The 25,999-nt window shown below is 35.7% G+C and overlaps 1 protein-coding gene across 1 annotated transcript; it reads right to left on the reverse strand.

Annotated features, from left to right (window-relative positions):
* Positions 1-1,998: 1,998 nt before the first annotated feature.
* Positions 1,999-24,474, reverse strand: LOC121379299 (rho GTPase-activating protein 32-like). The gene is made up of 17 exons (XM_041507849.1): positions 24,286-24,474; positions 20,955-21,045; positions 20,374-20,601; positions 19,783-19,875; positions 18,817-18,939; positions 17,598-17,675; positions 16,679-16,778; positions 15,953-16,060; positions 15,067-15,169; positions 13,461-13,602; positions 12,238-12,314; positions 9,011-9,118; positions 7,764-7,891; positions 6,772-6,922; positions 5,834-5,892; positions 5,294-5,362; positions 1,999-3,089 (listed from the first exon to the last, which is right to left on the reverse strand). Exons 1-17 carry the CDS (start codon positions 24,381-24,383, stop codon positions 3,010-3,012), a joined length of 1,836 nt encoding a protein of 611 aa, XP_041363783.1. The 5' UTR covers positions 24,384-24,474; the 3' UTR covers positions 1,999-3,009.
* Positions 24,475-25,999: the final 1,525 nt, after the last annotated feature.

Consider the following 25,999-nt stretch of genomic DNA (forward strand, 5'->3'; position numbering starts at 1 on the left):
AGCGGAAGAGGGAGGGGTTTCATTGTGAACCATCAAAACATGTGGGTGGGGGGGGGGGGGGGGGGGGGGGGGACTTTTCAACTTTATATCATATCAATTAGTCATTATCTAGTAGTTACTGGAAGATAAATGTTCAAATGTCCACTTTACCTAGTTAAAGTTTGTTTTTGTTTCAAATTTCTTACTCTCTTTATTATTAGTTGGCATGTTGTAAATTTTATCCTTACATGAATGAAAGTTAAAAAAAAAAAGTGTTTTGTTTAAAGACACCACTAGAGCACATTGATTAGTTAATAATCGGCTATTGGATGTCAAACATTTGGTGATTCTGATTCGTAATCAGAGGAAATCCACTACATTTTTCCTAATGCAGAAAGGGATCTTTTATATGCACTTTCCCACAGACAGGAAAGCACATACCACGGCCTTTGTCCAGTTGTGGTGCACTGGTTGGAACAAGAAAAAACCCAATCAGCTGAATGATTCCACTGAGGTGGTTCGATCCTGCTACGCAAGCATCTCAAGCGAGTACTCGACTGACAGCTAATTCCCGCCCCTCTTTACCGTGCTACTTTAGTGTTTTGCATCATCAATTCTGCCGGCAACGGACACTGAATTATTACTGTATATAGTTCTACACTACTTTTATTAGCTGTTAGGCGCGGATCCAGTGGGAGGATGCTGGAGGTGTGCATTTCAATGGCATTTCTATATTTTATATTATAAGTTACGAAAAATGCCGAAGCCATTACCATTGACGTGACGTCAACAATGCTTTGACGTTTTAGTATGCTTATTGATGTCGAAGAGATACTACACACATTCGTCTGAACATTGTTTAACTTCAGAAAATGTGGGAAAAGATCACTGTTTGTCATTTATAGTCATATTTATTTTAAATTTGTAAAAATATAAAATATCTGTGCATACCTAATGGAAGACGAAAGGAAGAAATGTTTTATTTAACAACGCACTCAACACATTTTATTTACGGTTATATGACATCAAACAAATGGTTAAGAACCACACAGATTTCGAGAGGAAACCCGCTGTCGCCACTTCAGTGGCTACTCTTTTAGATTAGCAGCAAGGGATCTTTTATATGCACGATCCCACATACAGGGTAGTACATACCACAGCCTTTGATATACCTGTCGTGGTGCACTGGGCCCACTGACGGGGATCGATCCCAAACCGACCACGGATCAAGCGAGCGCTGTACCTCTGGGCTACGCCTCGCCCCTACTACCTAATGATGACATCCAACTACAGTGCTGTTCTGGTCCAATATTTCCTGCAAATGTTGGATGGATGTATCAAGAGATAAGTGGCAACAGGTTGATTGATTGTTTACCTGTTTCTTTATAAGGACTGATGAAGTGGAAAGTGTGGGGTAGGGGGTGCACAGGGATTGGCATAGCCAGCATTTTATATTGTGGTGGGACACCCACATTGGTGAAAAAAGAGAGAGGCAGACATACGCCAGTACATATTAATAAAGAATAGAAGAAATGTTCACTAGGTTAATTCAGTTCAATTCAGTTTGTTGCATCAATTTAAGCATAAGAACAACTCTCCCAAAGGACTGCACACGTAGATCAAAGAGGATGTTGGAGGAGCACCTCCCACCCTTAACCCCGACCGAATTTCGGAGTGTCTTCAAAAATCCCATTTTTAGCAGATGAAAATAATGCATTTATTGTTTTTTAGTGGGAATATGTTAATTTGTTCAGCTAAATACTTCTGTGGATGATAGATACAGATAATACATTAGTTTACTTTTGAATACTGTAGCTGCTTTTTAAGCGTTGCATCCACTACCTTGAAAAATCCTGCATCTGTCCCTTCCAGTTTATAACAATATTTAAAAATTGTAAAATTACCACCCCCAGTCCCTTCTCCATTGCCAGGTTCACAGCCTCGTTGTGACCCCTACTCGATTTCACTCTGGATTCGCCACTAATACATGTATCAGAAAGATAAAACAAATAGCACAAATTGCATAAAATATATTTATTATTCACACATCTTTTGAAATGTAAGAAATTGTTTCCATTTAAAACAAATAACATTGGAAATATAGTGTAAATATACATGTATATAGTAAATACACCCAAGCAATAGTTGAGAACATAATAATAATAATAGTATAATATAATAATAATAAATTAATACCAAGCAATTCTTAATATAATACTTTTCACTTCAAGGTCCTCTACTAAGGTCTGTGATAATATTGGTATCAATGGTAAATAATAAAACACTTAGTAACATACAATACATAAAGAAGAACATATACAATATAAGTAACAGTATAGCTAGAATTAAATGCAAGTTACTGTCCACCCAACCCGCCCCCACAGAAAAATCTGAAGAAAAGAAAAACCCAACCCCAGTGGGGGCAACTTACTTCACATAATGCTAGTGTCAGACTACCAACTGCCACAACAAAGTTGGCCAACTTTCTGCTCTCATGACTTCTATGACTGTCTAGTTGCTAGTCTGAGTGCACCCGTCTTAAGTAGGGAGTAGAATAAATTACAACGCAGCTGTCATTGGCCAACTTTGTCATGACAGTTGACAGTCTGAGTCTAGCATAAGATAAAATGTAAAAATATTTTAGTGAAAATAAGTAAAAGAATTAAGTGGGGGGGTTTCCCTTCAGTTCATCTCTTATCCGATATCTGCCATACAGATCAAGATATTTATTCTTCAGAAATAAAGTTTCTACATTCTCACAAATGCTGTAGTTAATAACTATAAAGATAAAAATATTACATTAACAGGAACATATGGGCCTAAACGGCCAGCTGAGTACATTGTTGACCCTACCTACAAGACTTGTTGTGCCGGACACCCAATTTCTAATAGGGGTCATTTTGACCAAATTGATGATTTTATCTTCCATTCATGAGGCAAGCAAGCACGGTGTTCTGTTTTGTTGACGGATAACGATCATTCTAGAACTGACTAGACTGTGTTGTAACTGACTGTTACAAGTCAAACAATTCAAATAAATGTGCGTAATGTGGAAAATGAAGATGACAGATCGCCAGGCAACACCAGTAAATCTGTAGACTGATAACATGCTGAAAATATAAATAAATAAATAAATAAGCATTCTGAGAGTAATGCGAAACTATACATGTCCCCTTCCAGGCCCAACAAATGTTTGTATCTCCTAAGTTTAAGGGCCATAACTCTGTGAAAAGTAGGTAAATCCCCATGATAGTTAAACTTGATCTGTAACAGTACATGATAAAGCTATAAACAAAATTTCACCTCAATATCTTGAGGCATTCCAAAAATAAAGTTCGGAAATAAAAATTTTGTATCTCCTAAGTTCATGGGCCATAACTGTCAAAATAGGTAAATCGTCATTAAAGTCAAACATCATCTGTAAAGCCCCTATCACACTCTACTGCGATCAGCCGACAACCACTTTGCACTCCCGGACTATGAAATATTTCAACAAAGCGTAGTGACTTCGCTGAAAATTGTGAGATCCATGACACCAGACAGCTTCAGTAGCCTACAGTACGCTCTCACTGCGACCCTATGAATTCCCAGTTTGATCATCAGTGTGCTCTCAGTGCGTCGATGTCGCTTTCACTGTGCTCTCAATATGTTTGCAACTCACTCACTGTGTGTGCGCAGCATGTATAAATAGAGCCTCCTGCAACCTGAGGGCATCAGTCTACTTTCAGCCGCTGTGTGTGCACCATGCCTTTAACAACCAAGAAGTCTGCTGCCAGAGGGAAGGTTCCAGGCTGAGGTCGAGGAAGGCTGTCTCCATCACAGTCTCCACGGCTGTCCAGTCCTCCCCCATCTGAGTCTGCTCACAGCTCCCATGAGGAAGACCCTCCAGAGGAAAGCAGTGCAGCTGAGTCATCCTCTAGAGCATCTTCATAAATCAAGGCTAATATTCATTCCTCGTATTCAGCCTTGATACATGTCGTCAGGAAATCGTGCCACAAAATGCTTAAATTTCATTGGATGTGATGAGATCTGATTGCAACGAATCGCAACGCTCCTTATAGATTCCCTTGTTATTGTAAACAAAGATGGCAGCGTCAGCGTCCGGCGGTTAATTTTTGATATTGCTTTCAAGATTGTCACGTTACCGATGCTGTGATTGGTCAGCGATGTCATCGTGTAAGGGACATAATCGGTGTTACAAATTTTCTTCCAATAGAGGGCGCTAGTAGTGGATATCAGTAATCTTGACTACATGTATCAAGGCTGAATACGAGGAACGACCAAGTCTGGCAAGGAGCTCATCAAACATTTCTGGTGGTACTCTCAGGAAGTTGAAGAAGGATGCAGGATCTTTGTGTCGTAGCTCAGGCATTAGGCAGTGATAGTGGCCGAATTGAACTCTTCTCCCCACGTCTAACCATGGTTGAACCCAGCATCTCCTCTCCCTTCTTCCCTCCTCCTGTGCCTGTTGTGCCTGCATATGCGCTAGCAGCTATACAATTAACACATTCTGCCTGTCTGCGGACATGGGGAAGAGCAGATGCACACTGATTGTGTATAGATGATGAAGCTGTATTTATACCAAAATGTGTGTAGGGGGGGCTCAGTGGAAGTGGGATCACATTGTGAACCTATTGCAAACGTCGGAACAACGTCTTGGACGTATAACGAGCATCATAATCTCAGTGGCAGCGCAGTGTGGACGTAGAATGAACGGAAACAATCCCATAAAGCGTAGCAGAAGCGCAATAAGAACGGGAGAGGCACGTATTGAGAGGCCAATAAGCGTACAGCAGTCGCAGGGGACGATTTGTGCGACCCCAAGACGCTTCTATGCGTTGTTGCTACGTCCATGATATGCTCATGTAGTTCGCTTTGCGCTGCTGTGGTGACTGTACTGCTTCATTACACTGCTCTAGTCAAGAGTGCCGACCCGCTGCACTTGTTTTGTGCATGCATGGACAAAATAAGCGCCAAGGTTTGGCGTTCAAGGTAGCTCATGGCAACCCTCTCCCGTCCTTGACGGTTTCCAATGTGTCACCAAATCGTTCGACCTTACTGCGCTTTGCTTCACGCTTTCATACTTTTCAGGTCGCAGTGGGAGCGCCAGCATGATCACAGTAGAGTGTGACAGGGGTATAATAGTATATGATAAAGCTATACAAAAATATTTCAGCTCAATATCTCGATGTATTGTAAAAACCATCCAGAAAACTTTATGTGGATGGATGGATGGATGGATGGATGGACGGACGGACGGACAGACAGACAGACAGACCACATTATTTGTCTTGTAAGAATAATGACATTTCACCTTCACTGTTTTGCAGGTTATCATCACAGTCCAGCGAGAAGTTGTTATTGATGTTTAAGAGTTCGATACCTGAAAGACAAAACAATTAATTTAGGAATGACTTATACTTAAAATGGTATTTCAACAATTTAAAATACATTTAAAATGTCCCACTTTTTTCTTAGTTTATAAATTTTTAATTTCAGTACAGACATCATCAAACATTTATGTTCACTTGCACAACATTTGTTAAAAATCAATGCACTTCAAAATCATGAAACATTTATTTGTTCATTCCTTTAGAAAATTAATTATCAAACCTATATTTCCAAAGGAAACCACTTCAATATACAGTGAAACCCCTTCAAACTGGACCTCCCTCCTAAAAAAAGTCCTGTTTTAAGGGGTATCCAGTTTAAGACAGGTTTTGTTCTGTACCGATATTTAAAAACGGACTGTGAAAAAAGTAGTTTTGAGGTACTTCCGGTTTACTGAGGGTCCAGTTTTAAGGGGTTTCACTGTATAAACTGATTAACATATATTAAACAAATTAATTCTTACATGGAAAAGCACGATCTGAAATGGAGCTTTCTTTGTCAGTTTCCTCTCTGCTATTGAAACTACAAATGGAAAACTTATCAATAACACATTATTGCTTTATAATGGCTGTATCAGAAAGTAAAAAAGAAAGTTTTATTTAACGATGCACTCAACACATTTTATTTATGGTTATATGGCATCAGACGTATGGGTAAGGACCACACAGATATTGAGAGAGGAAACCCGCTGTAGCCACTTCATGGGTTCCTCTTTTCGATTAGCAGCAAGGTATCTTTTATATGCACCATCCCACAGACAGGGTAGTACATACCACGGCCTTTGATATACCAGTCGTGGGGCACTTTGCTTGAACAAGAAATAGCCCAATTGGCCCACTGATGGGGATTGATCCCACACCGACTGTGCATCGAGCGAGCGCTGTAACATCTGAAGGTGAAACTAAACCTAAAGATATAGCTGGGTTTTTGAGTGGTTCTTTTTCTTCCTTTCTGTCTTTAAAAGACAAAAGCCATGACATGATTGCAGGATCGCACTATTCGAATATTCTATTAGATATTGTAGATCTGTGACTGCCAGGAGCAGATCCAGGATATTGTAAAGGGGAGGGGGAGGGAAGTGTGTGTCATAAAAGTATAAAAAGGACAATATGTGTTTGTTGATGACAAATTAACTCAGCTCCCAAAGGGAGAGATCTTTAGTGGGATTTGGGGACATGCTCCTTAGAAAATTTAAAATAAATGATACTCAAACATGTTTTGAAGGCAGTTTAGTGCTGTATATTGTGAATGATAACTTTAAAAAAAATGGCACTTCAACTGGGTTTCACAAGACCCATGTGATCGCCCTCTGGATCCACCATGGCTGCACACACACACACACACACACACACACACACAGTCATATTTTGTGCAGCGTTAATAAAAATAAAGTACTTGTACCTGTCGTGGTAGAGTGGCACACTGATGTACACCTGAGTTGGATCGAGGGCCGATGTGATAATCTCATTCTTCTGTCTCGCCTGTTCTAAGGACATCACACGTTCCGACTTGGACATATTTAACAACTTCATGTCAGGCTTTGCTTTATTTGCTTAAATAAAAGTATAACACAATGGAAATGAAATGTGTCTTAGTTCAGTTGTTAAAGGACAGTAAAAAAATCTTTCAGAACTATTACTTTTTCACAACATGCTAAAAAGCTTAATATAACACATGTATTTCAATGAATAAACAAAGATAAATTTCTGTTAATTTTAAGATAATAAGAATCTCATTAAAAAGTGCCAGTGGTGTTCAGGATTCTTAAAAAGTGAGGACTTGATTTAAGTAGGAAAACTAAATTAATTGCCAATAAATACAGTGCATCTCTTACAACATACATATTAGTATCAATTTTTAAAAACTAGTACAAAATGTGGATGTTGGAGGTACGTAATAGATTCTGAATTGGTTCAAAATGTTAAGTAATTTCCAAAATAACAACTATCAAACACATTTCATCAAAATTCAAGGTAAGAACTTTTATTATTTTACATTAATAAATTGAAATTCAGCACGATGATCTCAGCTCAAATAAGGATTAATTCGTTTAAGTATTTTTAAATGTCTTTAAATAAAAAAAACAAAGTATATTGTATTTGGTTTGTTAACTTTAGGATTTTTGGACAAGTCGAATTGTCATCATCCCGATATTTGTATTATATTTCTTGAGATTGAACATTGGCATGAGACCAAAAGATGTATCACTTTTGTACAGGCACAATGGTCTAAATGCACAGGTATGTGTGCAGGGAGAGGGTTTTGGGGTCAAAACACAATACAAATATAAAATATGCTGTTGGATTTATTTTCTGCACTGAACATTTTAGCTTCTGATCTTGACAATGTTCATGTTACGAATTACGTGGACAATATCGCCACACAATACCCACTGTGAAATTCAGACATGGAATACAGCGCCGCTTTTTCATTGAAGATGACACTGCTGTAGCAGATGAGACATTCAACGACACCCATCTGCTTTGGATCAGCCATCACATCCAGCTCCATGTCCATGGACCTGTTCATATTAATATATAGCAATAGCTGTCTTGATAATAACAACATGAAAAGTAATAGGATAATCAGTTGCTAGTTAGGAATCTAGAATGGGTAATTATGTCACAGTCTAGAGGAAAGGGAAAAGGTCCATGGACCTGTTGATATTAATATTTATTACATACCTATTTAATCTTACTACAGTGATAAAGACATTTTCAAACTGTGTGATAAACTTATCTTGTATCAAACATGTGCGATCTGGATTGGAACTTGTAAATGGGGAATTCCCTTTCTATTCTTACTGGAGTAAGCACCTTTTTATTACCGATGTCATGTCTGATTTGCAAATTACCTCACATCGTATTTGAAACATTACACAAGATTGCTGCATAGTATGATTATTAACATTAAGTAAATCCATGAAAGGACTGATCAATAAATTTAAGAAAGTGTAGTTATGACGTTAAATTAAAAAAGTTTTTATATTTTACACAAGAATATACCACTCAACCACTATGCGGTCTTGTGGTACATATTCTTGTGCAAAATAAACTGTGCAATAAATAGGACGCGAAATTTTTTTATGTGAAGTTCTGTATATTTAGCAATGGCCGTCTTGTTAATAACATAAAAAATTAATAGGCTAGTTAGTTGCTGGAATCTAGAATGCATAATTATGAGACATATAGTTTGAACATCTGCAAGTGTGGCTTGATTTTGCTCAGTGGTAGAGCATTTACTTGAAGAGTGAAGGGTCATAGGATCGATCACCTTCAGTGGACTCAATGGAGTAGGAGTAGTTAAGTGGTGACAACAGGTTTCCTCTTTCTCTCTATTATGAAAACAAATTGACACTAAACATTTTAGTATACCTTGAAATGCTTGAGGATAACAAATTTATATCAACATTCATAACATTAACACCATTTGACTAATTTCCCATTATCAACCACGGCATTGCCATGAAGTTTTTAATTCTCTGTGGCACTATTTTTGCTGTGGACTTTATTCAAATTTTCTTTTGCAGTGGCATGTTGGGGTTTTTGTGTGCCATATATAGACATTTTCTAAATTGAAGGGGTTGCATTATACAAATAAAAAATAGTTTGTATCGTAATATACATTCTAACAGGTTTACCTGAGAAGAATTGGGGCCCAAATGAAAGCCATGGTTTTCAACTTCACGTTAGTATACATGTCACGTTCTGCTACATAAGCCAGATGCCTCATTAAATATTCAGCAGTTCTGAAACAATACAACTATACTAAAATGAAAACAGTAGACAAAATATATTGAAACACAATGAAAATGCAAAAACAACTTTTCATTGCAAATAACGACAAACTATTAATGAATTGATGGATAATGTAATATAACATTAATGACTGGTATTCATGAGATACATTCACATGGAAATATGGCCAGTCATCATCAGTAATCGAGTTGCATTTGTAATCGAAAAGTTCAACCCCCCATATCAAGGTCAGTATCTGGTGTGTTCACCATTGGCCCGTGAGCATGCATGAAGACGACGGGGAAAGGATTGGCACAAACATCTCAAATAAGCCACAGGAATGTTCCTCCATTCCTCCTGCAACGCCTGTGCAAGCTCAACGATGTTACGCGGTGGTGGCTGGTGGTAACGTACACGACGTCCTAACTCATCCCACATGTGTTCAAATCCGGTGAAACGGCGGGCCAGTTCACAACGGTGATACCGGCTTGTTGCAGGAATGCCTGGGTAATTCTTGCAGTATGTGGACGGGCATTGTCTTGTTGAAACAGAAGGGGACCTCCTGGTCTTCGGTGATGGCGCAAAAGTGGCTGGATAACTGGTCTTAGAATAACGTCAACATAACGCTGGGCTGTAAGGGCATCGTGGACAATGATGAGATCACTCCTGAAATCACAGTTGATTGCCCCCCATACCATAAGACAACCGTTGCCAAACCGATCATGTTCCCTCACACATCCGTCAGCGTACTATTCATGGAGTCTCCTGCACACATGTGCTCTTCCATCAGCAAACTAGACAGAGAAACCGGACTCATCTGAGTAAACAATGCTCCAGTAAAAGGCTGGTGGATGATTACCATTCTGGAGAGCAAACTGTAGTCTCGCAGCACGATGTCGCGGTGTCATGATGTTACCGTTGTACGGGCGTCTGCATCTGAGTCCAGCCGTTCTGAGTCGACGGATGACCGTCATCGGATGGATAGGCCTTCCATGACATCCTATCGTGTTGCTTGCTGTCATCATTGCAGTTCTGAACTGGTCACGGTGGTGGTGTTGTTGAATCTGCCGATCTTGGCGTGGGGTCGTAACGGGACGTTGACCAGGTCGAGGTTGATCACGGACACACCCGGTCTGTTGATGACGTTCAGCAAGTTTCCAATAGTTGATGGATGGACTCTGAAGGTCCTAGCAACTTGTCTTTGTGAAGTCTCCCCTTGAACCATGCCCAATGTTCGCTCCCTTTGTTCTTCTCCGAGTCGTGGCATTCTTAATGTGACGAGGAATATGACACCGTTACGTGACTTTTATGTGTCACATACTGGCATTTCACGTGCATTGCATGCAGCATGATTGAGCATGTAGTGAACGCATTTCACACCATTTTGTGTGTTTCTGCTATTGTATGTGTAACGAGAACAAAACCAAGATTTAAAACCCAGATAAAAGTACAAATCAATGGCTTCCTCTCATAAATTGTTATTTTAAGTCCAATAAATATATTTTTCATTAATCACAACAAAATATTGAAAAATATTTGTTTTGCGTTTTCATTCTAGAACACACACAAAAATATTTAATAAAATGTACTGTATTAACAAAATGCTTAGGACATGGCGCAATAAAAAGTTAAAAGTTTGTTTTGCTTAACAACACCACCAGAGCACATAGATCCATCAATCAACAGCCAGGGGTGTAGAAATGGAAAATATTTCAGTAGCCTGTCAGACCAGAACCAACTAAAATTTACTAGCCCACCAGAATTTCTACTAGTCCGCCAGAAAATATACTTTAATATGGTATATAATATGACAAAAACATTATTAAGCACACTTGTTAAGTTATCAACATCACATGGCAAATTAACAAAATCAAACCGCAAACCTTGATTGACAAATCAATACATGTTGAAATATTCTGATCAAGATTACGTTATTCACATTTCTTTGATATAGATTTACCAAATTCATGTGACATCCTGCAAGTATTTAACAGAAGACTCTATTCAAAACACACCGACAACATACTTTCAACGTAAACAAATTAGAAGTCTCCATTCTATAATCGAGCTTCATTAAAAAATATCTGAGTCAAAAAATATAATAAAATAAATTTAAAAATATAACCCAAAATTTCTGAGTACCGTATATTGCCGTGTATTAGCCGACTTTTGAAGTCTAGAAATACTTTCCAAAAGAAGAGAGTCGGCTTATACACGGAGACAACAAATTGGTTCATAAAATTCCGATCGAAAACACTCCCGACCCCGAATTATAAATTTTGATCAGACCCTTAGAGCCTTTCACAGCTTATGTAACAATAATTTGTGCACAATATAAATAAAACACCCCATCATGCAATATTATGTAGTTTTTTGTTCTTGAATGCATTAATAGTTTGATGAATAATAATAAAAATTACTTGTTTTATTGTCATTTCAATGGTAAAAACGTGTTCCGCTATCTTTGTTTGACACCTCTGTCTATATCATTTTGTAAGCTCTTATTTGATTGGATTACACAATTCTGTGTAAACAACAGCCATGAACCACAGAATCGTTTTTCTGTGTGGAGGGTAAAACAGGGATTAAACATACCTTATGAGTTTATTATTTGCTGTCCAGTGAATAATTTAATTACTTATGTGCAATGATATGTTGTTACAGCTTGAATTGTTTATTTTCCTGTTATGATTTATCGGTACTAAATTATTTTTGCACGGCATGGAAGACGTTAGCATTGTGATGACGATTACCGTGTCTCTAATTAAAGGGAAAAAATACAATGAAAAAAGACAGTTGACAGTATTATTGAAACCAATACAATGTACAACTGGACAAAAGATGACTTCGGCTTATACACGAAGCCGATGATTTTGTACTTGATATTTAGGGTCAAACTAAGAGGTCGGCATATACAAGGTATCGGCTAATACACGGCAATATACGGTAACCTATAATTTAGGACTTCTTTAATGCTTTACATGTATCTCACTACATATAGATTGTATCTTGTGGAGAATTGGTTGGCATGGGAAAAATCAGTGTGTCTTTTTATTTAAAGAGATAGATTAAAAAAATAATAATAAATTAGATAATGACAAAATACATGTAATAATAAAAGAATTCTTACCTCAAGTGTTGCAATGGAAGTTGTTTTACAACATTATGTAAGTTTGTCAATTTGTTTCTCTCGTTACGAATCGCATCCTGTCAAAATATATTACATATACTTACATTTAAAGAGTCAGACACAAGCCATAAATGATGTGACCAAAAATATTGTATTAATTTTTGTACAAATTTAGAAATTTTAACATAAACATGGTACACCACATTCCATGTTTGCATGTATTTTTGTGTAAAGCAGTTCATTGTAATCCCAAAAACCTATAACACTGATGAAGTTCACTACAATCAGGTGTAACAGAACAACGTACTACTTTGGAAGTGTACATTAATCTCTAATTAATTATTTAATTATTAAAATCTTAAAAAATAAATTTCAGTCAAAACAAATAATAAATCCAACACTGGTTTTATCCCACCTTCTGTGAATTTAAAGAATGTACAACAAATGACAAAATAAAACAAAGCACATCCAAAAGTGATAGCCCTGAACAGGTTGAAAACATAGAGAATACTAAATGAGTTCCCATTAGAGACTGTTTATATTACAAATTATGTGTTTTCAATTGTACATCATGAGGGAAAGCAAATGATATGTACAATAGAAAAAACACAAGTTGTAGTATAAATGGTCTCTTTCGGGAATGAGTATAACTAAGTATTGTTTATTACACCTTACAACAATGAATAAAAATGGGACAGAATTACATTCAACATAACTAAACAAGACGTGGGAATGCACAGACCTAATGAAAAGACTTTATTTTGCATGACGTCATGTGGTGGCCACCTGATTTGGCTAGTTAATGTCAATTAAATTTTGCAATCCTATGCTACATGATTCAATAAAGTTAACACAAGCAATACTATAAATGTATTCAAGGCAAAACAAAAGTATTTATAAGTATTATGCTGATACTTTATGTGGAGTCATACAGTATGGCACAGTCGATCAGCTGATTGGAGGTCATGACCTATCAAAAGACATGTTTCACATTGTGGTAGACAGAATATATCACATGCATGGTTATCTTTGCCATCAGTCAGGGTTTCTGGGTATGACGCCATACCTACAACGTGACCAGTGATAGGAACACACATGTGCGGGATCCTAAATTTCATTTTTTTTTGGAACCCCCATTTTAAAAACTCAATTCCATAGCGCCATACTCAAATATTTCTTTCTGGCACAAACCCTGACAGTGTAATAAAAATGTGCACACTTACAATAAACTTGTCATACAGCTGGTGTGTGAGAAGTGGATTCGGCAGTTCGAGGAAATACAGCTTCAGTAGGGAGCTGATAGTATGAATCCTGCTCCTGGATTCAGCCACCAGATCAGGATCATGACCCTTGTTGAACTCATGCCTTTATATGTGAGTAAAAATACTGTACATTTATTGTCCGAACCAAATTGTTAACAACTACAAAAAATTACTCTCCTACCTTTAATTGCCGTTAGATTTCCTCCAAAGTTTGACCAGACACAAATCGCAAAAAAACCACTACAAATATACAGATTCCACACATGAGACTGCAATGATGTCGCCGATATCGTCTTTGCTGAGATTGCATAGGGAAAAATACATGCACTTTTCTGCCGTCTGCCATGTTGCTTGTTTATGGAATACTCTTCAAGAGGTGTGAAAGCCTCCAAAGTATCTGACACAATTAATATGAAATCAATGATCTCTAATGGTATCATTTAAAAAAAATTAATCATAATAATAAAAAAAATAAAAATAATATGATGTCATCACATTTGCTTTTATATCATATGTTATGACGTTGTTAGATTAAGTCCTATCCTTTCACCCCTCTTGAAGAATATTCCATAAAGTCAAAATGGCAGCTGGCACAAAATTACATGCTTTTTGCCCTATGCGCTCTCAGCAAAGTCGATATAGGTGACATAGGTATCATCTGGTATGTGGAATCTGTGTCATTGTAATGGGGTTTTTTTAAGATTTCTGCCTGGACAAACTTTGGAGGAAATCTAACGGCAATTAAAGGTAGGAGAGTAATTTTTTGTAGTTGTTAACAATTTGGTTCGGATAATAGACAGAATCTACAATTAATTAAGGATTAAATCTAATTGCCTCTCTGAGTAAGTTGAATTTGGAATAGTTTAAGCTTGTCTAAGGTGAAAATACATCAATGCTAAAACATTTACAGGAGCAGAGAATACATAATTGTTCTCAAAATATGAAGAAAAATTAAAATTGACATGTTTTCTGTACCATTAATGGGAAAAGTGTTTTACTTTTATATACAAACCCAGAGGACTAATCCTCTTTGTTCCAACTGGTAAATACAAAGTTAAAGTTTATTTTGTTTAATAGCACCACTAGAGCACATCAATTTATTAATCATCGGCTATTTGATGTCAAACATTTGGTAATTTCGACATATAGTCTTAGAAAGGAAGCCCGCTACATTTTTCCATTAGTAGAATGGGATCTTTTATATGCATCATCCCACAGACAGGATAGCACATACCACGGCCTTTGATTATACCAGTCGTGGTGCAATGGATGAAGCGACAAATAGCCCAATGGGTCCACAGATGAGAATCGATCCTAGACAGACCGTGCATCAAGTGAGCGCTTTACCAGTGGGCTACGTCCCGCCCCCTTAATTGGTAAATACAATCAAAAAGTCTTCACTATTTTACAGCAAGGTGATCAAATTGTCACTTTCTGAAAACTTTCCAGAAGAGTGTTGAGGGAGCTGTAGTGATCATTCGCCTTACTTTTCTGGTGAAGACTGGTCAAACATCATCGGTATCTTAATCCCTGTTATAATCTTGTTTGCAATTTAAATGAAACTAACCTGAGTTTCTTGAGATCTGATTTTACTCCTGCTTTGCGGTAAATACTGTCGACAATACCGTAGTGTTCAATAACTTCTGTACACCTCTCCACCACTGCTGGCACTAAAAGATATTAAAAAGTTAACTAATATTACAGTATCAGAATCTTGCTAATGAGTTGAATTTTCAATTGAAGTAGACATAATTAAGGCCAACAAAATAAATTTCTGGTTTCTGGTCTCTGGCCAATTTGGACCCTCGCGCATCAACGTTTTTTAAATTTCCCACAGTATGACGTCGATTTTGTAGGAGTAACCCTGTGGGTTGTATAGAACTCCCCAGGTGACTGATTAGGAAAATATTTAGAGTACCAAGACAAAGGAGGGGGCACCAATGGCCATTAAGGATGGACCAAGGCAGATGAGGAGCATATAAAAAAATATATATACCCATCTTTTCTGTGCAATCCATGCTTTAAAAAAAAGAAAAAAAGAAAAGAAAAGAAAAAAGAAAGCTGCATCGCGGCATAAATTCTGGAACTTTGGTCTGACCAGAGACCGACATTTTAGTTTTTTCCCTAAAACAAACTAGTTTTTTTCAATGCACAATTTTAAATAAAAATAAATTATTTCCTGTAGTTTCAATGCACAATTTTAAATAAAAATTAATATTTCCTGTAGTTTGTCCTAGCTATCTTATTGTACATGTTCCATGACCAAATGTCTTAATTTACTGTTATTTGTTTCATTAATTATCTCAAACTTTGCTAATAAATTACTGTAAATTCTAACAAAATGTTTTAAAATATTAGTAAACACTTTGCAATTTAAGGATTTGTTTTGTTCATTGTTTTGCAAAAATGGCTTTCTTTTTAGGAACCACAATATCTTATTCGCTGTATCCTACCATCACACCCTGATTTCAGCAGATATTCTGTCAGGTCACTTCCAAATACTTTCTTATTTGACCTAAATGTCCTGTATATTTTTCTCAGCAATCCTCGCTTACGAGAAGCTGAAAGAATAAGATTTACATGCACTTAAAGTTTAGGGTAGGTCAAAAAACATATAACTGAAAGGAGAATAAGTACTTTTTTTATACAAATAAAATAATATGTAACAGTCATGACTAAACACAAATCATTATGATCAACGTAACAATACCTCCACAGAGAATATTTTATTTTTCAAATTTTAATATGTAACAGCTGCTAATAAATTAAAAATGATTTAACATTGTGTAGCAATCTCTAATATGCACAGCAAATGGTGACACAATACTGAACAACATCTTCCCTGCAACATATTATGCTATTTTTCTAAAAGGCAATGGTGAAGATAAGGTATGGTGGGGAAAGTCATGAATTACATGCACCTGTATTTAAACAAAATACATGTACTTTGTTTTAAGTTGATACATGGACTGCCAATCATAATTTATTTTTTAATGACAAAAAACAAACCAAAGTTCATTGTAATAATAAAAAAGTGACACAATTTAAGAGGAAAATTTGGGACACCAATTTACACATCTGTGACTTTAATTTTAAGTAGTACTAGTAACATGTACTTACAAAGTTCAGCAGAATCAATTAAAATAAGCCTTCACTATGAAACAAAACGGACTACTCACATCTTTCTCTTACAATGGATGGTTTCAGTACTCTTGATGCAACAAAAGGAGGAATTGTGTCTTCCATTATTTCTACACATTCAGTTGGAAAGAAACCAACCTAGAAAATAGTTATAATCAAAACAATAAATTCATCTGGTGTTGATCCCCACCCCCTCTCCAACCATTTTCTGAATAGAAATGAGGATGAAGTATTGCCCAGTGTCCATATTTTCAAAGCTATCTTAGCACTACGATATCGTAAAACTGTCATAACCTAATTTTTCCACAGGTCTTTACTGTTTTTCCACAATTATATAAATGTTTATTTTTAATGAAAATAATCCTATTTATAGTCCATTTGCATAAAAAGGGAACCGATGAACTGGCATATATATAACTCTTTAATGAACAAAGTTAAAATTCATGTAAAAATATATTAGTAAGTTTTAAACCCATACCAATTCGAATAACATTGGAAAAACAAAAATAAAAATCAATATAAATAAAAAATGTTTCTTTACCACATAGTGATCAGTTCTGAAAAACAAAATGTCATCCAGCATGACAAGAGTAGGGTGCAACGATGTTGCCATGGTAGTACCTGCTCATGAGTCTCTTGTGAAACAATATGCAGTTGGGTTCTGACAGTCACAGTGATGCCACCCAACACCATAAATGACCCACCTCCAAATCAGTCAAGAGTAAAGGTTGGTGTCGACATACTGTTCACTTACACATCTCCAAACATTGTCATGTCCATCATGGAAGTCTAATTTTTGTATCAGAAGACATTACCTCTGCCCATTGTCTATGATGTGTACACCATTGATGTCTAGCAGCATGTCTTGCCGTGAAAGGTGGCCTGACATGAGTCTACTTGTTATTTGAAATGAAATATCCCCTACTTAAAATTACTTTGAAGAGTATATATAATTACCTCAAAGCCTTTCTTTCCTCGCCACCATGATGTGAGATGAGAGGGAAACTTGTCTATAACTGATACAATATCGCCAACCTAATGAAAATATCATATAGTTAAAATACTATCAGCATCACATAAACACCATACATGTACATTCATTTTGGAATCAAGTTTTCATGTGGAAAATAAAAAGAAAGATAACTTAACTTTTAAGATTCTTAAAAATGTGGCATGAGATGATGTAACATTGTAATGTTTTGTTTTGGATTTTTACAACTAATATCGAATAATGTAGGTTTTTTTGAGTTATGAAAAAACAACATTTGGGTACAGTTTGGAAAGGTAATTAATGAAGAATGGTTTGTTGTATTATGTTGACATACATATATTTTAGCAGCACCTTCGGCAATCTCCGGCTACATAGTTATGTGAAATTTATTGAATACGTTATTGAATTTGTTGTCTTTGTTATTTTCCACAAAGAGTTGTTATTAGGCATTATTCAATCGTCACTTATAATTAACATCAGACCTTTATTTTTGGCCAGTGAGATCCATTCTTTGTAAGAATACAAATAACAATAATTTATTTGCATAATACCCACATATGGGCAGACCAAAACAACATAATATACATTTATTGTATGAAATGTGAAATGTCAAACTAGAGTGCTTCACTTCTGAGCTTTTCAACCAAAGGTGGTATACTATTTTATTTGGGGGATTGTGGTATTGTAATATGTATAGTTTTTAGAATGGCTCTCTCTCTTTCATCGACTTAAATGATTTACTAACTTATTTCGTTGGATTTAGAAACTAAATAATTATTTTACTGCTATAATATACCGTAAGAATTTTATGTTAATTTAACGGTGGCCAAGTAGAAAATTGCTGTAATGCCCTAGTCATATGCCTCAATGCCGTCAAAATTAAACAGTCTCATGGCCAAACTAGCGTAGCCTTATTTTGCAGGGTACTAACCAGTCATCATACTCAAAGACAACTTCTGAAAATTGTTTTATTATGAAATCATTCACACTTCTTTATTTTGAATGTGTACTGTTGTATTATATAATTGTTGCCATGCTTTCTGGTTGTAATGCATTAAAAAAATCTCCATTAGTTTGGGGCAGATGGCCTTGCCCTCTAATTTGCCAAATTCGAGGCCTGTAACAACAACACTTAATTTACCCCATGTCGAGATGTTGCCAATTATTTACATTTTGTTTACAAACCTCAAGTGATATCTCATCTACAGCTTGAGCATTGTAACGTTTGATCACATGGGCAACAGCAACAGCTGGAGTGTTGATGCCACCGTTGTCCATTGTTACCAGCCGGTTGCCAAGGTTATCAATCTGTAAACAATACAATACATGTGAGATCAAGAGGCTGTCATTAAGACAGGATGTGAACACCTATATAATTGAATATGAAGACAACAAAGTATCCTTGTGGCAACATACAGTCACTACACCAACATTTTCCCCAGACTTAAAATACTGTCACATCCATGTATCACAGCTGCTTGGTAATGTGGAAGGAAAGGAATATTTTTGATTAAACACACCTTGACACATAAACAGTTTAACAAGAGTACCGGTGAGGTACATGATACGGCCGTCACGAGTTTGATGGAAAACAATAATTATGATGTTCAGAAAATAGACAAATTATTTGACTTATTTATATCACAGAGACTTAGTAATTGTATGTGACACACCACCATCCCAAGTTGTTCCTATATGTGAGGTTTGATGGTCCTGTATGCATCTGTATGCAAGATATGGTCCCGACAAGGATTTACTGTTATGTGTAGTAGACCGTGAAAAGTAGGTCACAGTGACCTAGTAATAGTATGTGACACACTGTCATCCCTACTACATGTGAGGTTTGATGGTCCAGTATGCATCTGTATGCAAGACAAGGATTTACTGTTCTGTGCAGTAGACCGTGAAAAGTAGGTTACAGCAACCTAGTAATAGTACACAACACACCGCCATCCCATGTTTTTCCTACATGTGAGGTTTGATGATCCTGAATGTGTCTGTATGTAAGATATGGTCCTGACAAGAAAATGTTAACAGACGGACGTATCGACGGACAGACAATGCCATACCATAATACGACCCATCATAGATGGGTGTATAAAAAGAATAAATGAGCTGATATGTATTAAGTGTAGGAAATGTTATATGTACCTCCAGCCATTTGAGAACTAAACCACAGTTTATTAAACAGGTGGCAAGCCTTGAAAATCGATTGAGGTACTGACTCAATAATTCCACCAATTCCTGAAATGATATTCAAGTATATGTAATGATACCATAAATATGTATCACGTCTAGATAGCTTGTTATTACAATACAAAATTTAATGCAATGTCTAATTCAAGGCTCGAAACATACAGGCAATAGGAAGAAAATGCCGCTTAAAATACAATGTACACAATATACTTTCTGATAATCAGTTTCACAAGCAACTTTTTCTTTCCTCTTTATTTCTTATTGGATTCCAACTATATTCAGAATTCCTCATTTTCATGAGTGATAAATATATAAATCACTATAAGCTTTTTGTATATGCTTCTCTTTAATACTGCTGTTGAAAAAAATGTTTTGTGTTTTCCTTCAACCAGAGTACCGTTATAGGCGTATAAAAAGCAGACCTACATGTACCCTACCTAAAAACATTTTTGGTACATTCCCTTAAACACAATATTTTCTTTTTAGGCGTAGTTTTCATTAAGAGTGTGTGTACAAAGTTATTTTCACTCTATAATATTACCTCACCTGCTTAGATTTTTTACTTTGTTCTTCTGGCACAAGTTCTGGCAAGTCACTAAACCTTCGGTTATAAACGCACAAATGAAGTCGACAGTCAAGCATACAAAAGTCACTGTAGGTCCGGCAAACTGTCCAAGTTTTTTTCGCTGATGATACTTCAACCAAGTAAGTCTGTTCTTTTGTATCATGATAACTGTGCTGACATCTGTCGGTGTCATTTTCACAGAGTTTCAACTTTAGAAAAACAAAATACATATTATGTATCAAAAATAAACAATTAAAGTAGGCAAACACTATACCATCAATGTACCAACAATAAACCAATGAAGAAATTTGAATCTCTGGCTATTTGCCAAAAAATAATTTGAAGGTATGTTTTAAAAACAAACAGATTGTAAGTGCCCCTACTGGATGGCTATAGGTTTGAAATCTTGGAATTGGATACTGTAGTTCATGTACTTTGACATATTTTAAACAGCTGTTCTCCTTACAAAATATTTCTGAACATTATAAAAATGTATCCCTTAATTTTCAAGATTTGCGGGTACATAATTTTACCCTTCGAAATCCTGATTATATACAAATACCTTAAGTTCTCTGAATGCAACCAAACCATAGTGGAAGTGGGAACAATCTTCCAATTTGGGAAAACGAGCTGTTCCTTCAAGTGGGCTGAAACTGAAACATAATTGTTGTAGAGACTTCATTCATGTTATTCACATTACAATCTAATTAAAATTAGCTCCACCTTTACATGTGGATCTAACAGCAGCCCGTTGGAGCTCATATCCAGTTGACCTTTCATTCGACCAATCAAAACCTTACTTGCAAAATCATGCCAGTGATTTGAAAACATTCGGGATTATGCTGAGGGTATAAGAAACGATTCAGGTGAATTACAAAGTATGCCGAAAACTAATTGCAATATAAAATTTTATATAAAATTTGTTTCAAGACGGAAAAAAAAAACCTGTGATGGTATAGCCATAAAATCTGTTTATACTAGTATACAATCCAGAGTTTATTACTGCTCTTTTCCCCCTGTTTTTTCAATGTTGAAATAGACCAACAAGTTCGCCTATCACATAAATAGTCTTGCCCGATATTTTTAGAATTTGTATGCTCCCGAATAAGGCTATAAAAGGCGAAGTGTAATTGGTCGATATTAAAATTGTTATTTATAGATGAAATGTCATCTGGACATGGGAGTCCATGCAATACTGTTAGATCTACTGGTAGACCCAGTAGAGCTAATATTAATCAGATTATTCATATTAAAGAGTAATTTGTTTATTTATCACTTTTAAATTCTAAATAGAAAGGTGTTCTTAATTTCTTTTATGTTACTATTAAACTACAGATCTATTTAATTATTCTTTTGCTAATATGTATTTCTAATAAAGTCATATCGGAGGTTGGACTCGGGATGGGTGTGTTCAAAACCCCTGCAGTGGTATATATGAGCATGTAAAACAAGTTACCTACCCAATAAAGATCTGTTTTGTTTGTGTTTACAATATAAAAAATATAGAAAGACAATATAATTTCAATCTCCATGAGCAGACAAAATTCTTCACAATAGATTTAAGTAAATGTACTGCTGTTTCATTTAAATCCTGACCAATGTTTTTACAAATTGCAAATAAAATTATTGAAAATTTCATATTATTTCAAATGCTAAGCCAAAAATACCTTCAGTGAAGGCTGGTACATACATGAATATAAGATGTAATTAATAAGTATCTACATATAGGCTATCATAAATGTAACACAATACCCTCACATTAAAGAAACAGATAGCTAACTAATTTCTCCTGACATTAAAGGAACGACGATGGCCAGCGGAAGTCAGTCCAGACATCTCCAAACTAATTCTCCTGACATTAAAGGAACAGCGATGGGCCAGCGGTGGTCAGTCTATAATTCATATATGAACTTTGTGGACGATGCGAGATGACCGCGTACGACTGTGTTGACGGACAGATCCGGCCTCAACCGACCAATGTCGCTGCATGACCCGCATACCTTCCTCGTGCCAGTAGTGTTTAAAAGAAGAGCCAGCAAGCTCTATCGACAGTCTTTTCTCAACCACGAAAAGCTCCGGCCCACGGCAATCCAAGAATCAACTACTTTGTTGGCCCAGCCGGTCGTTATACTTTCTGACGAAAGTAAAACTGAAACATCCGATGATAACATGAGGCAGATGCAGTTCCTGTGAACATTTTATCCCGAACCACGATCATCCTATCAGTTAACTCTGTGACGAGATACCCAGAGAAGAACTGAACTATAACTTGTGAAATGTGTAACTTATAACCTATTAAAATCTTCCTTAAACTTGATCGATCTTCCGAGTTTATCAACCGTTGTACGAGTGTTTCACAACGCGCGCTCGTACAGTGACGACTATAAAAGAGTACTACCACTATACGAATCATCAGAGTGTCACTAACCATACGACTGGTAGTGGCACATAAACTGTTTACAAAGACTAATTTTTTGTGGGTCCCACCCCACCTGCCTCCAAATAGTGAACATTAAAAAAAACAAATTTGATTTTACAATTGATATCTTTGATGTTTCTTTCCAGTTTATAAAGCATTAATTAACTCCCTACTTTCTACTGTACAGGCTTTGTCATGGAGTTAATCAAATGTAGCACACATTAATAGTCACACACATCACTTTTTTCTATTTTTTAGCTTGTGAGCATGCATGAACCAATGACATTACATTTATCAACAAATGAAGAAATGACACTTCCTGATCCATTAACAGAACTATGTCCAAAATTAACATTTACATCATTAATTCTTTTTTCATCAATAAAAAAGAAAAATTATTCTTATACCAAATAAAAGGTTCCAGAGACAGGAATTACTAACAAGTTTTAAGTCCAGAGTGTGTGACTATTTGTTATTAATATTAAAAAGACATAACCTAGTTTTTAAACACTAAGGCATATTTTTTTACTATTGGAGCCGTTTTTGGTAACGGAAATCATACTTTACATAGATTTTATTGTTTAGATTATCGATCATCCCAGTGTTTTTAATATCACAAAATGCATTTCTCATATTTTTAAAAACGCACGAGCGTCTGAGACATAGCAGTTATGGAATCGAGTTTTACTTTAATTTTAGAGGGTATTAATTTTCACCATTTCAAAGTCATAGACTCGCGTTTCACTCACTTTTATCTTTATCCAAATATGTTACACGTTTGTAGATAACTAAAGGCAGTGTTAATTTTCACATTTTGAAACTAGGGTATGTCCCTTTAAAGGGACATTCCCAAGTTTGCTTCAACTTTTAAGATGTTATCAACTAACAAAGACTTTTTAACGATTGTAATTACAAGTCAAATATATTTTTCTCCATAAAATATTAGTGGCTGTATATTAAAAATGTTTCTGATCATTCGAATATTTGTGCTAGGTTAAATTTTCATTTTATTTCCTAAAATTTATTTTTTCGTACGTACGAAATTATTTGACAACAAAATCCAGTTTGGGCTTCTTACAAATATTCAGACGACCAGACACACATTGAATATACAGACACTGATATTCTAAACATGAAAATATATTTAATATGTAAGTTTAATCGTAGAAATATTTTATTAGTCGGAAACATCTTACAATGCAGCAAACTCAGGAATGTCCCTTTAATATTATATGCGTGTACTTTTGATTGCATCAAATAGGCCTATGTAGATTTTTCTGCAGTTGCTAACAATTAAAAAATTTCTTTGACTAATAATTATAATAAATTACAAAGCAGTTTTAAAATATACTAATCCAATTATTAAGTACCTCGAATCACCAGGGTCCCATGCTATATTTTAGGAAATGAAATGGTATGAAAATTGGTCATACCCGGAAAGGGGTATCACCATCATAAATACGTTGAAACTTACTTAATTACAGTTCTGTATGCTTTTAGTCTAGGATTGTCAGGCTTTTTATGACGCCAACGCATAAAGTTTGAATAATGGTGACCTACTCTACTCCACATTCTATCTGGTTAGGCTGCAAATATGTTTAGAAATGTATAAAATTTGAATTTTGGCAACTACAAAGTTCTTTCGCGGATGACGTGATGTCACAACGTCTTCCGGATAACTGACGGAAAATCTCGCATTTGTTCGCCATATAATACGAAAATAGACGAAGTGTTCCACGAGTGTTGGATCGATTTAAATTTCAGTATCGAATATCGCGATCGGTTATAATCGATTTATATCAATCAAGCAATAAAATATACAACTATTGACGGATTTTTCCGATTGTCGCCCAACAGTTTATGACGTTGTCGACAGATTATTATCGGAGTGAAATTCACGCAATAATGTGACGGCATTGCACCTGGGTGCAATTTCAGTCTTTATTACTTTTTTTTAACGTTTTGTAAAAGCAAAACCAGTCTGCTGTATATTAAACGTGTTTCTGACCGGTCTAATATTTGTACTAGGTTAAATTTCATTGTATGTCCTAAAATATAGTTTTTTCGTACGTACGAAATTGTTTGAAGACAAAATCCAATTGGGCTTCTTAGAAATATTAAGACGACCAGAAACACGTCGAATATACAGACACTGATATTCTAAACAAGAAAATATACTTAATATGTAAGTTCAATCGTAGAAATAGTTTATTGGTCGGAAACATTTACAATTGAGCAAACTCAGGAATGTCCCTTTAATGATTGTATATTCATATCAATGTCGGTGGTAATCTGTGAATGATTAAAAACAAATAATAAAGCACCTATACACGCCACAAATAAATTAAAACACATGCAAGTGTAAATAATTTTGATGGTCAATAAGAGAAACTTTACTGAATGCATCCTAAAATACAGAAACATATTTCAGTTATGTACGTTTGTGGAAAACATATGGTGTACCATTTAAAAAAAACCCCAAAAGATGCCTCAGATCTAGATGTCAACGTTAAGCTGTTACTATTATCAGCTCTGGGATATTCCAGATGTGATCACATGGGGTTGAAGCGGGGAACAATTTACACTGCGAAATATTGCTCTCTTATTTATTTTTTATTTATAGTTATTTTTTTAATAAATACAAGTTATTATGGTGTTAAATGTGTGTGAATAAAATGATAAATAAATATTTTACCGACGTAGGACGGTGTAACACGCATACAGGCCACACCGAAATTCGTCGAATTTATTTTTTACATTTATTTATTTATTTATATTTCAATCTAATTAAAATTAGCTCCACTATTACATGTGGATCTAACACCAGCTAGTTGGAGCTCATGTCCACCAATCAAAACCTTACTTGCAGAATCCTGCCAGTGATTTAAAAATAATTTGAAAACATTCCGAATTATCCTGAGGGTATTTGACATGTTTCGTGTGAATTACGAATGCCTTAAAACATGTTTTATTTTATAAAATAAATAATTTGTAATGTAAAACTGAAGACTGATAATTCGGAATGTTTTCAAATTATTTTTAAATCACTGGCAGGATTCTGCAAGTAAGGTTTTGATTGGTGGACATGAGCTCCAACTAGCTGGTGTTAGATCCACATGTAATAGTGGAGCTAATTTTAATTAGATTGTTTATATTTATGTGTATTATTAATTAATTAATTTATTTAT

This window comes from Gigantopelta aegis, chromosome 8, assembly GCF_016097555.1.
Source record: "Gigantopelta aegis isolate Gae_Host chromosome 8, Gae_host_genome, whole genome shotgun sequence".
Lineage (NCBI taxonomy): Eukaryota > Metazoa > Mollusca > Gastropoda > Neomphalida > Peltospiridae > Gigantopelta > Gigantopelta aegis.